At 41.8% G+C, this 16,323-nt stretch overlaps 1 protein-coding gene across 1 annotated transcript in view; it reads right to left on the minus strand.

Moving 5' to 3' along the window:
* The window catches only part of Plekhh2 (pleckstrin homology, MyTH4 and FERM domain containing H2), a 102,293-nt gene that overhangs the window by 54,746 nt on the left and 31,224 nt on the right, over positions 1-16,323 (minus strand). The window contains exons 4-7 of the mRNA XM_036170899.1: positions 6,804-6,953; positions 4,742-4,825; positions 4,153-4,234; positions 1,678-1,860 (exon numbers count right to left, since the gene is read on the minus strand). Of these exons, the coding sequence (XP_036026792.1) occupies positions 1,678-1,860; positions 4,153-4,234; positions 4,742-4,825; positions 6,804-6,953 (499 nt within the window). The remainder of the gene's footprint in view (positions 1-1,677; positions 1,861-4,152; positions 4,235-4,741; positions 4,826-6,803; positions 6,954-16,323) is intronic.

Raw genomic sequence — 16,323 nt, forward strand, 5'->3', positions numbered from 1 at the left:
TAGCAGTGAAGAAAGTGGCAACCCTTGTCCCATTAATCTTCAAAATCATCACAACGTAAGTCTAAACATAAACATAAAGCCTTGGTTTAAGAAACAAACTTTGCGCCGGGTGATGGTGGTGCACGCCTTTAATCCCAGCACTCAGAAGGCAGAGGTGAGTGGATCTCTATGAGTTCGAGGCCAGTCTGGTCTATAGAGTGACAGCCAGGACTACACAGAGAAACCCTGTCTCTAGAAACCAAAAAAGAGACAAACTTTGTATCCATAATTCAATATATGAAAAGTATAAATTCACATAAACAAAAAACTTACCTTTACTCTGTTTAATTACAACTACAATATGTATTTTAATAATAAGAAAAACCTCTTTAAATGCCTTTAGATATGGATTCCATTTGTTAGTACCAGGAGAAATGGAATGCCACCATAGCTTCATAAATAATGACTTAAAACCTCAGACTAAGCCAGGCGGTGGTGGAGCACACCTTTAATCCCAGCACTCGGGAGGCAGAGCCAGCTGGATGTCTGTGAGTTCAAGGTCAGCCTGTTCTACAGAGCAAGCTCCAGGACAGGCATCAAAACTACACAGAGAAACCCTGCCTCAAAAAACAAAACAAAACAACAACAGCAACAACAACAACAAAAAAAACCCCACAGATCGAACAGAAACGGAACTTTGAAACCGTAAATACGAATTTCACAACCTAGGAATGAGGGGCTGCACAATCACGCCCTCAAGTTTTGTGGCTGGCGTTAGATACATTTTTCAAATGAATTAGAGCTTTGGCAGAGGCAGACTCCGTGGTGCTCAGCTGACTGCCGCAACAGTGGTAAGGAGATGAAAAGGGCGTTTTGGAAAAGTCAACGAAATGTGGGTAACAGCAAGAACTAGGTAACAAGGCAGCCGTCTGGCTGGAAAAGCATTATGTAGTTTTCAGAACATCAAAACAGAGCTGAGCAGCCACGTTCTCCGCTGGCATTTCTCTCGTGCATTGGCAGGAAACCAGAACCTGGCGGAGCTAAGTTGCAAACTCAAGCTTCCCTAGAACTTTTGGAGAAAGTCAACCAAAAAACTATCGCCCCTGAGGCATTATGGTCAGGCCGCGCCACCAGGCAAAATTTAGAGGGACGCTGTTGAGAATGAAGAATGAAAGTCTTCTTCACACGGGACCAGGGGCGGATGATCTAGACAATATTTCCTTCTCTGAAGTAACAAAGAAAGTAGTTACCAAAGTACTCCCCCCGCAACGTGTTCATTTCTTTATGTGTCTGGTAAGTCAGTCTTCATTTAATAATAATAATAATAATAATATTAGGTAATTAAAAAATATTTTCAAGAAGCTATGAATACAAATGCAGTTCTCATCTGGGTTAAAATGTGTACCTTGTAGTTAGAATTGTATTTATATTTTATATGTCTTTCCCACCTGCTGCAGGAAAAAAGCATTAACATGGTGGGGGGCAGTAATCAGTCGCTCCTCTGGGCCCCTGGTAAAAACCTACACAAGACACAACATAACTAGATAGAAAGTTCAGTGTTGTATGGCTCTTACTGAATATTCCCTTGAAGTATCGAGGTGTCGGGGAGAACTGAGCTTACTTCTGATCGATCTCAATGAATGGTGTTTTAGCTTTTTAAAAAGAATGCTGAGGTAGATTGCTACAGTATGTAAGTACCTTCACCGCATTTTCCTTCGGCGAACTCAGGTTCTTTAGATGCCATCTTGCTCACTTCCTCGTATCCGACTTCGTGAGGAGGACTCTTCTCTCGGGACAAGAGGCATCCAAATGTCAAACCACTCAGGCGCTGCCCCTCTGAGTGCTTTGGTGTGGAGACACAGATCTTCTTCCCTTGGAGTTCTGCAAGGCCGTTAAGCAAAATGGAGTTAACTTTTTATAGCCGTTCATTCGGCATGGAACGAAAGCATAGAAGGACTTGAATAAATCACTCAACACCAGAAAAGAGACTGAACTGCATCTTTTACTAATGTAAATAGAGCACAGAACCCTAGATCTGTGTGTGTGTGTGTGTGTGTGTGTGTGTGTGTGTGTGTGTGTGTGCGCGCGCGCGCGCGCGCACGCGCGCGCACCAGGTAGGGGTCAGTGGGTAAAAGCACTTGCTGCTGATCCTGGTGACCTGAGTTCAGTCCTCAGATCACTAATCGTGGGTTTAATCTAGTGGTTCTCAACCTTCCTAATGCTGTAACCCTTTAATTCAGATACTCGTGTTGTGGTGACCCCCAACCATAAAACTATTTTCATTGCTACTTCCTAAATGTAATTTTGCTACTGTTAGGAACTGTAGTGTAAACATCTGATATGCAGGATATCAGATGTGCAACCGCAAAGGAGTTGGGACCCACAGGTTGAGAACCACTAGTTTAATCCGCCTTTAAGACTCTTTACATTGTTGCTTGTGAGATCAAAGGCTTAGAGGACCCAGGAAGAAAGGTTCCTGAGGAAGTTAATTTCAGAGAGCGCTGGTAAAGCAACAGAAGGTGAAGTGTGTTGTGCCAAAAGCAACTGGTAATAAAGTATTTCTAGAATATTTCTTCAGAGGTATCTTTAAAATTTTTTGTGTTGATCATCTATCAGAGAACGGATTCACAATCATATAGCAATGATTATGTACAGTTGGTCCTCAATTCCATAGATTCTGCATCTGTGGGTTAAACCAACTGTGAATCAAAAAATATTTAGAAAAAAAAATAACTGTCTCTACTGCATATGGACAGACATTTTACTATGGTTCTCTAAAAAGTACAATCTAACAAATATTTATACAGCATTTACCTTCTTATTAGGCATTGCAGTAACCTGAGATAATTTAAAGTTACAGGAGAATGTGCATAGATATTATATGTAAATCCCAGGCCGTTTTATTGAAGGGCTAGAACATCCATAGTTTGGTATCCATGGAGATCCTAGAATCAGCCTTCTGTGAATACTGACAAACAACCACACACACACACACACACACACACACACACACACACACACACACACACACGTCTGTGAGCGGGACATATACATATATTTTGTATATATAGACAATATGTATAATATATATACATTCTGTAAACACATTAAATCTAGCACATATATGGTATCTATGCTCCAGTCTATGCCTAGTCTCCAAAGTCAGAATCTCTTAGCATACAAAACCCAAGACACTGTCAATGAAGACCAGAATCACCAGCCAGGGATATCAGGGAAATTAACAATCTTTCAGAAATAAAATTGGTACATCTGATCTATTTCAGAGAAGGTGAGTGCCACAAAACCAGGAAACTTTAATTCCCAATATAGACCTTCAGATCAGTTAGGGTAATGCCTATTTTTAATCTTTCAGATGGAGGAAATGAGAGACAAATTGTCTTGCTGGGTCTAATGGCTGATACCTGTCATCCCAGCTGAAAATGTGTGAGTGAACTGAGTTTCATGGCATTTGCAACGACCAGAGAAGACATCTGAGAATCCACAGAACACACCCTGGCTGCCTTCAAAAAACACCAAATGCAGGGGCCAGTTCAGAATGCATGAAGCCCTCAATGCATGGACCACTAACTACACTGCCTTTCTGCTTTGTTAAAGGAGCTACTCTTTTCTAAGGCCGACGTTGAAGCCTTGGATTGCGGAAGTACAAACCTCTAACACAAATACCCCTATCGTTTGGTCTGCTATTACTATCTCTGTTCCGCCAAGATAACAGAGCGATGTAGCGATACACTGCTTGGAAGGACCAAAATACTATTGGAGACTAGCATCAGTTGCCTGTGGTCCCTGAACTGCAAGGCTAACAGTAACATGTAGTAGTTTCAGCAAACTGGATTCTTTGGACCTTAAATGGATGGATGTATGTCTTTGAGGAGAGAGAGAGGCAAAATTACTAAGCAGCCATGTTTTCCTATATAATAGCCACTTTGATAAATTGATATATCATTATTCACTCTTTTTTTGCCTTGGACTCCTCAGTCCAACATCCCTTGGGTAGAAGACTTCTGGTTGGTAGGAGAAATTCTTTTTCATTTACTGACAATAGCATCTTACATGATATTTATAATTAGATCCTTAAAACGCGAGCAGAATAATAGTAAACTCCTATACAGCCAAACAAATCCAGCTAAGCTATCTTAATGAAAATCTATGTACCTTGCAATTGTGACTGTATTGCTCTTATCTCTTCAGTTTGGTTTTGGTTGATGAACCGAAGATTCTGATTCTCCACTTCCAGCTAAAAGAGCATAATGATATTCCTTAATCCAGGGATAACATTTTTAAAATACACTAAAATTATAAAATTTAGAAAAAGACAATATATAATCACTCTATTTGCAAACTGGTGAACTTATCAGCACTGATTATCAACCTTTACAATTATGTCATCAATATTTATTTGTCCAGAGCTAAAGGTTCCCAACCCTATGCATTTCCCAATATAAATTAATATTAAAACAACTGTTTCAGCATTTAGTCTGTGCTTCTCAGATACCAAACCAATTAAGACATATACAAGCAGTACTCATAATTATTTAAAATTAACCCATTATAATATGGCTGTTTAAAATTTTTAATTTTAAAAATATAATGAATATTAAAATGAAAGCAGTCTACCACAAGTTTACCAAAATATAAGACCACAACCAATTGATCAGAATTGTATGTCTCACTCAGGGTTGTATATTCTGAAGATTTTAATAAAAAGAATTAAATAATAAAGGAAAAGTATAGCAACAAATACCTCATTTAGCTTAACTGTTACCCATTCTTTGATCTTAGCAGCTTTTTCTTCTATTATTTTAGCTTCTTGTAGTCTCATCTGTTTCTGAAATAACATCAACAACTTGTTTAGTTTGAGCATAAACTCCGTGGATTGGAGACATCACATCGTAAAATATGGAGGCAAACCCACTTAGAACCGGTTTCCAGGTTAATACATTTGCCTCCCAGTCACCAAACAGACTTTTAAAAGCCCCCAAGTTGCCAGGCAGAGCGGTCCCTGCCTGTAATCCTAGCCCTTGGAGGCCGAGGCAGGAAGTTCACAAGGTGGAGGGCCAGCCTGAACCGGTAGATCTTGTTAGCGCACAAAGAAAGAGATGGGGAGGGAGGGAAGGAAAGGAGAATTGTTCAGCAGAAGGAACAAGGAATCAAAAGGAACCTGCAGCTGTGATGATACACCCGACTGTCCCACTTCACGGGATTTGAGGAGAGCTCCATGGAAACAGACCTCTGTGCACGCGTGTCTGAGGGATTTCCTAGATTGGGTTAATCAGCAGGAAAAGCCCACCTTAAATGAGGACTGCACCAGTGCATGCAATTCCATGGACTGGGGACTTGGACTGAGTAAAAGGAGAAAGTGATGGACTGTATCCTTACTGGGAGATAAAATAAACTGTTCCATCCTCAAGTTTCTCTTGTGACGTGTTTCGTTGAAGCAATGGCAAAGTGTCTACCTGGTACGCAAGCCTGCTAAGAGGCGCTTCTCTCTTTCTCTTGGGTACTCACACAACGGAGTGAATCCCCTAAATAGATCCACAAAATGAACTATTTCTGGACCAGGAGAACTGGACCAACTAAGGCGGGGGAAGCACACACATCCGCTTAGGAGCAGGGCTATTTTCTCCCTCAAACACTAGCTTTAAAACACCCAGAAAAACAAACACCGAGAAAGTCTCGTTCACATTTAACAGCCTTAGCTCTGGTCACAAAACCACTGAGGATGTGAATACCATAGAAATCGCAATGGGTGGGGGTCGGGCTGCTAGAAATTTGGAAAAAAACAAAAAAACCCACTAGCCCAAAACACTGACCCCACAGAAAAGTGAAAATGTTAATGCATTTGACAAATAAAGCAGTCACATTTAAATGATATTAAATGTCTACTTAAGTAGTCATTTAATCCTAACAAAATTTTTTGTTGATTTTTGAGATAAGGCATTAGTCTACAGCCCAGGCGGGCCTCAAACTCATCGAAATCCTCCTCTATCAGCCTCTCAAGTGCTGGGATGACAGGGATGAGCCATTATACCCAGCTTCTAGTAAATTTTTGTCATAAAACTTACAGTACTCTATGTGCTCATGTGAGGTGGCTGAAATCTGTACATTTCTGAGCAGTTGGAGGATTAGTATCAAACATAAATATATGCAATGATCTGTAAAGAGTTTTTCTTTAGATAGTCTTTATGTTGTCCAGACTGGCCTCACACTAATGATCCTCCTGCATTAGCCTCTAGTATTCTGGGATTACAGGCATGCACCATATGGAGTTGGGCTGCAAATATTTTATGGATATCAATGCCTGCTATAAAGTAAATATTCCCAAATGTAAATGATCACATTTAAACTCTAAAGTCTGAATTTAAATACTACTGCCATATCTAAAAAACTACTAGATCTGGGACCAGAGAGATGGCCCTAAAGGCCCTTGCCACCACACCTGACAATGTGAGTTCTGTCACATGGTAGAAGGAGAGAACCAGCTCTTCTAAGTTTCCTTCTGATCTCTACACATAGCAATACACATGCACGCTCGCACATGCGCGTATGCACACACCCACACCCACACCCACCCCCACACACACACCTGTGTGTGCATGCATAATAAAAAGTACTAGATCTTGCCTTGAGGCCTTGAGTCACTCCAGACAGGAAGGGAATGGCACCTTTAACTTGTTCCTGTCACCAACACATGTGACATAATCCTCGAGTAAGAGTTCCCCTCCAAATCACCAGATCTCAGCTAGGTCTTTAGTTACATATTATTGAGCATATATTAATACGGCCGATGATTCGGTCTCCCTAACCTGCTCTTCAAGCCGCAGCTCCAAGCTCTGAATGATGTCATCCTTCTCCTGCATTACAGACTCCAGGTCTTGACACTTCTTATACAGCCGAGTCTCTGACTCACTGGTTTGAATATTAGCTGCCTTTAGTTTCTCTTCCATAACTTGTACCTAAGTTCAGAGAGTAAACAGTAACATTATGCCATACTTAGTGCATCATAGTTTTAAGCTTAGCATTTTACTTTAACATGGTATCACAAACTGAAAATATTAAACAGCAAGGTGTAATGGATTATGATGATTTGAAAATCTGAAGACTATTTTGACAAGTGGTGTTACCTTCGGGGTTGGTACAAGTGATCACCAGACTGCTGTGGTTACATAGGGAGTAAGGCACATGTATACTAGAGCAATGTACACAAAGTGTTCATAGAGAAGCAAAAGCCAGGGCCCCATGCCCCCATATTTAGACAAGGAAGAAATATAGAGAAAGATGGTGAGTGGTGAGACACGATGCAAATTAGATGGCCTGGATAATAACACATTTTAGGGAAAAAAAACTGAACATGAGTTAGAAACACACACACACAGTGTATATATGTATGTATGTATGTATGTATGTATGTATGTATGTATGAATGAATATATGTATACACACAGTTTTTATATATATATGTATGAATATATGTATACACACACACACACACACACACACACACACACACACACACAGAAAAGAAAAGAAAAGAAAACCAAAGGAATTTAAAGCCCAAACAACAAAATCATTAAACCAAACAAAACCGTGAGTCCAGACACAGGCTGTAGAAGGCATTCAGGGAGGGCTCGTGAGTTTATCAACTTAATGAATGTTCTCCAGTTCCAGCAGGAAGACACCAGTGAATAAAACAGACCCTCAAATCTCTTCCTGCATCCAAGTTACACTTCAGTGGACAGGGAGAGAGTAAGTGTAATCATAGACACACGCAACTCAACAGTACCGTTTATGTGTATTTATTTATACACACACACACACACACACACACACACACACACACACACACACACACACGGTTAGCAAGTATAACAGGTGTGAGGCTGCCAGGTGAGCCATGCTTCATTTTTTAATGTCTAAAACAGACAGACCTTGCTTGGATCTTCTGCAAAGTTCAATCCGTGTAAATGTGACTTGTTTTCAGATGAAAAGCTCAAAGAGGTAGATAGAATCTCTGAAGGACTTATGTGCCAAGTCTGCTCACTCACACGGACTGTGTGAATCTACCCAACTCAGCGAGGTTGACTCACCGTGACCACCTTCTGTCTGTCCCTCTGCAGATCACAAACCCATCCCTGCACTGTAGAGTGAGTGTGTAACACACTGCCTTCACGGGAAGGTATAAATAAAGATGTTTGTGATAGAAAGTATTGAGAATGCTATACAATGATCTATAAATAAGTCTCACTCCAATATTCTTTTTTTAAAAAGATTTATTTATTTGTTTGTTTATTATGTATACAGTATTCTATCTGCATGTACCCCTGCCCGCCAGAAGAGGGCACCAGATCTCGTTACAGATGGTTGTGAGCCACCATGTGGTTGCTGGGAATTGAACTCAGGACCTCTGGAAGAACAGCCAGCGCTCTTAACCTCTGAGCCATCTCTCCAGCCCCTCTAATATTCTTAATAGGTAAGGATGTAACTTTATCAGAAGCTTGGCGACTACAGGCATAAAGGAGAAAAATGAACTCGTCTGAAGAGCTAAATGAACTCGTTTAAAGAGCTTTAAAGCTGAAGTTCAAATAAAAGCAAACCTTTCCATTATCTTAATAACATCAGCAAAACCAGAATGAATCCTTAAAGTCAGTTAAAATTTAGGCGTGTTTGACTAAAGAGTATGACTAAAGGAAGCTGTGAAGGTGTGTTTGGTTTTATTTTTTTAAACCATGAACCAGATTTCATGTGTGTTTGATGTGTAAATCTAACTTGTATTCGGATGCCAAAACTGTTCTAATGAACACATATCCACACACAGCTGGAAGCTTTGAAAACAAAAGCAGAGTTCCAAAACAGAAGGGAAACGTACCCCGCTCTTCCAATAGTAATTTAAGTGGCCTTAGGACTAGATTCTTTAATATAAAGCAGTGATTCTTTTTTTTTTTTTTTTTTTTTTTTTGGATGAGCCATAAAAATTCATACTAAAGACAAAGGTTTACCTAAGAGATTTCCCATGAAAAACAGCCCAGCAGGAGAAATTACAGTAAATAATCTCCAAACATTTTTTTTTCCCCAGAGATAAACAGGATAGTCTGTAGCTATAGACGTAAGAAGGAAGTAGAAGTCAATCCCAAGATGTCAGTTCCTCTCAGAGAAGAAAGTAATAGAAGGTAAACCTCAAAACAGACACGTGGGCTTAGAGAGGTCCAGGCAGTTAGGTACCTGCTGCACAACATGAAGACTTGAGTTCGGATCCCCAGCACCCACAGAAAAGCTGGGCACGGCAGCTCCCGGTGCTTGGAAGGAGAGAGGTAGGTTCCTGGCGCTCACTGTCCACCAGCCTAGGCAAATCCATGAGCTCTGGGTTCAATAAGAGACTCTTTCAAAGCATGAGGTGGACCTCAACAAAGAAGTCTCTTTATACAGTGGACTAAGGTCAATAGCGATGCATGAGTAGCGGGAGCGCAGAGAAGAAGAAACTGCAGAGTGTGCAGCAATAAGCAGGATATCTAGATACACACCCTTTCCTCCTACCAAGGCTCAGAAGCAGTGTGTGTGTGTGTGTGTGTGTGTGTGTGTGTGTGTGTGTGTGTGTGTAATGAGCATAAGAGCAGAGGTCCGGGAACATGGCTTTGAAAGTATGTCTTCTAGGACATGACCGGGGGCCCTTGCTCATTAACTCCAACCACAGCAGCCATGGTTGCTGCCACAAGATCAAGCCAATCAATCAACTCTCTACCAGGGAGAATGAAGAGCTACACTAGGCCCCACCCTTAGCTGAGTGGCTACTGGCAGTCGATGGCCAGCAGAGAGGGAAAGTCAGTCTTCTTCAGTACTGTGGCCCGTGGTTGGATGCTCATGGCCCGGGGATGCTGCCCTCTACCCATGTGCGTAATTGGACTAATTGGACTCAGAGAGGAAGAAGAAAAGGAAGGGAGGAAGTAAGGTGATATGATGGAGTTGGGGGGAGGGGTGGAATTGTTGAGGGGAGGTCTGGGAGAAGCTGGAGCTGGGACGTAGGCACGGGAGGATATGATCTAACGACATGTAATCATCCATAAAATTGCCAAAGAATAAATTCTTAAAGCACTTAAAGGAAGAGGTTAGTTAATTGAGGAAGACATCTGACATTCCTTTGGTGTCTACATGCATGTGAGTATGTATGCACACACACACAACACATACATATACCAGAGAGAAAAAAAAATGTGAACAAAATAAAAGGAATCTTATAGTTTGGATATGAAGTATCTCTTAACATGCTCATATGCTGAATGAAGGCTTGGTCTTCGACCTGTAGACCCAGCCTTGAGATGTGGCTGAACCCTGACAGTCCTGACTCAAGTAATGGATTAATCCATGGATGGCATCATAATCTGATGGCATTGTTGATGAAGGAGGGACCATTTGACAGCATGAATTTGAAGCTCTTGTTCCCTGGTGGCATTCTTATATTTCTGGTGTGAGTCCGTCTCTCTCTGTCTCTGTCTCTCTGTCTCTGTCTGTCCTCTACCCACCCCACCCCCTTTCTTGCTGACGAAGTAAGGTGAGCATCTCTACCCTGTCACCAGCACTCCGGGCTGTGATGTTTTATCTCACCATGGGAATCGCCGACCACAGACTGAAACAAAAAATGATCTTTGTCCTGTAAACAGTTTCTTCCGGGTTATCTGTCACAGTGATGCAAGGTCTGACTCTCCAAAACCACGTGACAGCAAAGACAGACATTCACTGATAGTCTCCTGTTGTGAGATATTTTGATCTCAGTCTGACACTCCCGAGACTGACAATAAAGTTTACAATAAAGTTTAAATTTAATTCAAAAATTAGAGGGCGGGGCTAGCTACTAGCTGACCAGAATTAGCCGTAGTGGTTTTGGAAGACTGAGGACATATAGAAAGAAACAGGAAATAGTGAGGTGGGGCTTAGAGAGAGAGAGAGAGAGAGAGAGAGAGAGAGAGAGAGAGAGAGAGAGAGAGGCCACTGGTAGCTTCTCTGATCATTCTGGTTCTCACCCCATATCTGACTCCCGAGTTTTAATTGTTAAAGAATAATTAGATAAACAACACTTCAGTCTCCTTTTATTAGGTCAGAGCAACCACATTCGGTTGTCACATGAAGCTACCCTTTCATTCCATAGGAAAGGTCTACAGCTCTGGACAGCTAGGACCTGGAACCATGTCTTTATTTCAAAGAACACATTCTTGTGTTATGCATAAGCACCACAGAGATCCCTTAATGTATCATTGTCATCTGAATCTTTTTAAAGGGGCTATTACTTTTGGATAAGCAACTTTCTGAGGCAAGAAAAATAATAGCCAATGTGCAAAGTCTCAGAGAAAGAATCACAAAATAGTCCCAAATGTCTTGCCTGCCAGCTGGTCCTGTTATGACCAAGTTCCACAGGACTCCCAGCCTTCCTTGGTAATCACCATGAATAAGATGTCTACAGAAAAGCTAAGCGCTTACAGGAGAAACAAGCAGCCCTTTTAAAATGTCCTACCACAAGCACACGGAAAACAGCCCAGTTCTTTTCCATTCATTTAACCTTAACCAGACGAGAATTTTAGCTACTCAGAGACTGGCCAGGAACAAACAACAACCAGGGGCTGGAGAAGCAGTTAAGAGCACAGGCTGCTCTTCCAGAGGATTCGGGTTCAATTCCCAGCACCCACATGGTAGCTCACAGCTGTCTGTAACTCCAGTTCCAGGGAACCAGGCACCCTCATAGAGACAGAGAGGAGAGAGAGAGAGAGAGAGAGAGAGAGAGAGAGAGAGAGAGAGAGAGAGAGAGAGAGAGAAACAAATTCAAATTGGTTTAAACTCTTGAAAATATCTACACGTAGGTATATTTATTTTCCTTCTGGGTGAATTCCTATTTGCTCCCACTCAGCATAATCTTGAAGCATTCCCCCTAAACATCTTTGATCTTGGAATCCCTAAGCGACTCCGCAGCACAGAACCAGCTCAAGCAGAGGTGAGCTGCTCAGATCCCACACTCAGGACTGGCCTCTGACTGGTCTGAGGCAGGGGCTAACAACCTCTGAGCCCTTGGAACATCCTTATAAAGAAGACTGCCCCAATTTTCTAACATCTTGGGGACACTGGAACATTAATGCTGACGATGTGGATGTGCTTTACATATGTATTAGTTACTTCTATCATTGTGATAAAGCTCCATATCCAAGACAACTTATAGAAAGAAGGGTTTATTTGGACTAATGGTTCCAGAGGGATAAGAGCATCACCATATGACAGGGAGGAATGACGGGAGGCTGCAGGCATGGTGGGGCAGCATGGAGCAGCAAGCTGAGAGCTCACATCTCTCTGCATGAAGCAGAGAGCAAACGGGGAGTAGGGTGAGGTCTTAATGCCCTGATGTGCACTGCTAGTGTGCCTCATTTCCTCCAGCAAAGCCACACCCCCTAAGCCTCCACAAACAGCCCCACCAACTGGAAACCAAGTGTTCAAATACAGGAGCCTACTGGTGAACATTCTTGCTCCAATCACTATCAAGGTAAATATCCATTGCTGTTCCCCCAGGGTCTCAGGCCACACTGTACCAGTGTGACTCAGGGGACAGAGGGATGGTGGAAGCTAGCACCTTAGTAACTAAAATCAGTCACACACCTACAACACTGATCCCCACTAAGACTCCTGAACACCAAGCTTTGTGGGTTTGGGAGCTGGCACTGCTTTGTAAATCTTGCCCATGCATCGTTGATGGGAGGAGTGAACACATCTCTGTATGACTTCACTGGAAGAAAGTGACTGGAAACTTGGACCTAGGTGCTACTGAACACTGCCTAGGATGCTCTTTTCTCTTACGGATTTTAAATGTGTTTCCTTTCCCTGTATATAACCATAACCTCGAGTGTGAAATGTTTTTTCAGGGTACTGTAAAAAATCATTTAGCTGGGCAGTGGTGGTGCACGCCTTTAATCCCAGCACTCAGGAGGCAGGACCAGGCAGATCTCTGTGATCTACAGGCCAGGCCAGCCTGGTCTACAGAGCGAGTTCCAGGACAGGCACCAAAGCTACACAGAGAAACCCTGTCTCAAAAAACAAAAACAAATGAACAACAACAACAAAACAAAACAAAACAAAACAACAACAAAATTTCATCGAACCCAAGGGTAGTTTGGGAAACCACCCACAGCTCCTAGTGCTATTTAAATTATCCTCTCCATTTAAAAGTAGCACAAACCCATACTACGGCTAATGGTACCTCCACCTCCACCATCTATTGCGGGCTGGCTGCATGCCAGGCGCTTTCCTAAAATCAGCTTCTAGCTTCACAATGCTAACTTTGACTCCTAAATGCCAGGAAATATTCCAAGTACTTTACTCCTAGTCACCTACTCAATTTCTACAAAACTCTGAGAATGAGACTGTACCCCATTTTCCAGAGAGAAAGCTTAAGCCAAGCAGTAAGATGAAGGCCGACTGAACCTGGCAGTTTGGCTCCAAGGTCTGCGTTCTTGAATCCCTCTGCTATAAACCTCTGTGTCCTACAGAGGCGCTCAGACGTCAATATTAGTCCCATATTCTAAGTGACAAACTTGATATGCGAAACAATTTTCCAGCCCTCACCCCAAAATGGTAGCTGTAGGATCTTAAGGATCATTTTTTTTTTTTTTTAATTTAATGTGCATTGGTGTTTTGCCATGGGTGTTGGGTCTCTAGGAACTGGAATTACAGACAGTTGTGAGCTGCCATGTAGTTCCTGGGAATTGAACCCTGGTCCTCTGGAAGAGAAATCAGTGCTCTTAACCCCTGAGCCATCTTTCTAGACCCTCGCTGTTGGATCTTAAACACAGTTGAAACCTTAAATCTGTTCCCATGGCAGAGAAACATGAATTCCATCTTTTTCTTTTTGACTATACATATTTCCTGCCAACCTTTGGTCTCACACTCCCCCTATCTCTTTCCCACCGTGGCTGGGAAGAGGGAGGGAGGGAAAGAGGAGGAGACTGAGTTTTCCTCCAGGTGTATGTAAATTGGAGGAACTATTCTCTAAGAACACTGGAGAAGAACTGAGGTAGAATGAGCCTTGACATCTGCCTTGACCACAACTGGATGGGAGCGTCTACATCTGTGTCACATTGGCCTTTCTCATGTTAGAACCCATCTTCACTTTCTCCTGTCTTGGTGGACTCAATGGGGCATGTTCATAACATAAACTTACTTATTTTTCTAAGCAAGGGCCATTAAAGGACATGAAGAGATTACATTCTGAACAAGGTCAATTTGACTTATGGAATTGGTATGTGTTATGTATTTCTATTTTCTAAACCAACGAAGAGAATTTAGATTAGCATTCTTCTCAAACTAGCAGGGCAAAAATAGCTAAAACCAAAACAAACAGCAGTGCCACATGTCAGCATCACGGGCATTTAGAATTCTCATCCACCGCAGGTAGGGATGCAATCTGACACATTCACTTTGGAAAACTCTGCACCCTGCTGGACGGTGGTGGAGCACATTTTAAATCTCAGCACTCTGGAGGCAGAGGCAAGCGGATCTCCATGGGTTTGAGGCCAGCCTGGTCTACAGAGTGAGTTCCAGGACAACCAGGGCTACTACACAGAGAAACCTTGTCTCGAAAACCAAAAAGAAAAAGCAAAGAGAAAACTCTTTGCTGATCCTTACTAAAGAAACTACTTGTCAAGCGACAATTCCAAAGTACAACCAAGAAAAACAGGAACACATATCCATAGGCAAGTCATCAATGGCGGCCAGATCACAGATGAAGAGAGCTAGACGTTGAATGTCTCCTGATAGGAGTGGGCAGTATCTCCCAAGAGGCAACACTGGAAAGACAGGAAGAATGCAGAAGGAAAGACGGACGTGGGGAAAGAAAATGTTTAGATTTAGCTACATTTGGCAGTAAACGAAGGCACAGAAGGAACACGTTGAAGAGCACCGTGAGGAGGTGTAGTCAAAATTCAGAACGCAGAAAGCTCGAGAGGAAAAAACCGAACCAATGCCTAACAAATATGGAAGCAAAAGAAAGAGAAAAAGACTACACAGACTGAGGTCTAAGACTCAGGTGAAACGTGTCAATCTACTTCTGATTCCACTGTGAAGAAGTTTAAAACAAGGAAAATAGTATCCATACATAGATATATACGTGCTATTATATATAAATATATATGACATAAAAACAGGTACTGAAATAAACACAGTGTGAACACACACTTGTCTAACCAAAAGGCAGAGACAACTGAAATGCCCATTAATAGGTGAATAAACAAAAAGTTATATATATATATACCAACAACATGGATGATCAAAATTACCCTACTAAATAAAATAAGCCAGACACAAAGATCACATATTATATGAATAGTTCTATACCAAATATCCAATCTAGGGGTGGTGGCATACATCTGTAATCCCCACACTGGGAAGGCTGAGGCAGGAGCATTACAAGTTTAAGGCCAGCTTGGATGACATATCAGGACCTTGCCTTTCTCTCCAGAGTGGGTAAATTCATGGAGACAGAACACAGTCTGTTACCGCCAGGACTTGAGGGGAAAGGAAAACAACACTAAATGCTTCATGGCAACATGTTTCCTTGTGAAATGATGGGGAAAATTTGGAGTTAAACAAGAGATGCTGATTCTATAATATTGTGACTGGTCTGTTTTAGAATAATTAATTTTGTATTATATGAACTTCAGCCCAGTTAAAAACTAGAGAGATGGTTCAGCACTTAATAGGTTATACCGTATTTCCAGAAGACTCAGGTTCAGTTTCCAGCACCCCATAACTGCCTATAACTCAAGCTCTAACCGGAAGCAATACCTCTGCTCTCCGTGAGCACCAGCATTCACATGCTCTCTCTCCTCTCTCCCCCACCCCCCCCAACTCATTTAAAGTAAAATGAATACTAAAAAAAAACAAAACCCAGAAGCAATTATGGGATGTTTGGGAGAATTTTGAATGGTATCTAGTTCTCTAACATATTGAGGAATTGTTGGTAATATTTTTGAATGGCAGGGATTTTTAAGTCTTTTAGATTAGTTGCTTTGATTTCACTCAACCTTATTCTTGGGTACAACTGTATGATATCTGGTATTTGCTTCAAAATAACCCATGCAGGGTCGAGTGGAGGGAACAAGGGACTCGTGATAAGACAAGCCACAAATGAACCAACCCCGAGAGCCCGCTCTACAGTCTCCCTATTCTTAGATGTGGTCGAAGTTCGTGAATAAAATTTTTAAATTGCTTTTTAAATATAAACAAGAAATCGAGGATGAGGTTGGGTTGTGCAGCCACTCTAGCAGTTTGCTATGTAAAATCAAGTCTAGGCCTAAGGCAGGA

The sequence above is a fragment of the Onychomys torridus genome, chromosome 21 (assembly GCF_903995425.1).
Source record: "Onychomys torridus chromosome 21, mOncTor1.1, whole genome shotgun sequence".
In the NCBI taxonomy this organism is placed as follows: Eukaryota; Metazoa; Chordata; class Mammalia; order Rodentia; family Cricetidae; genus Onychomys; species Onychomys torridus.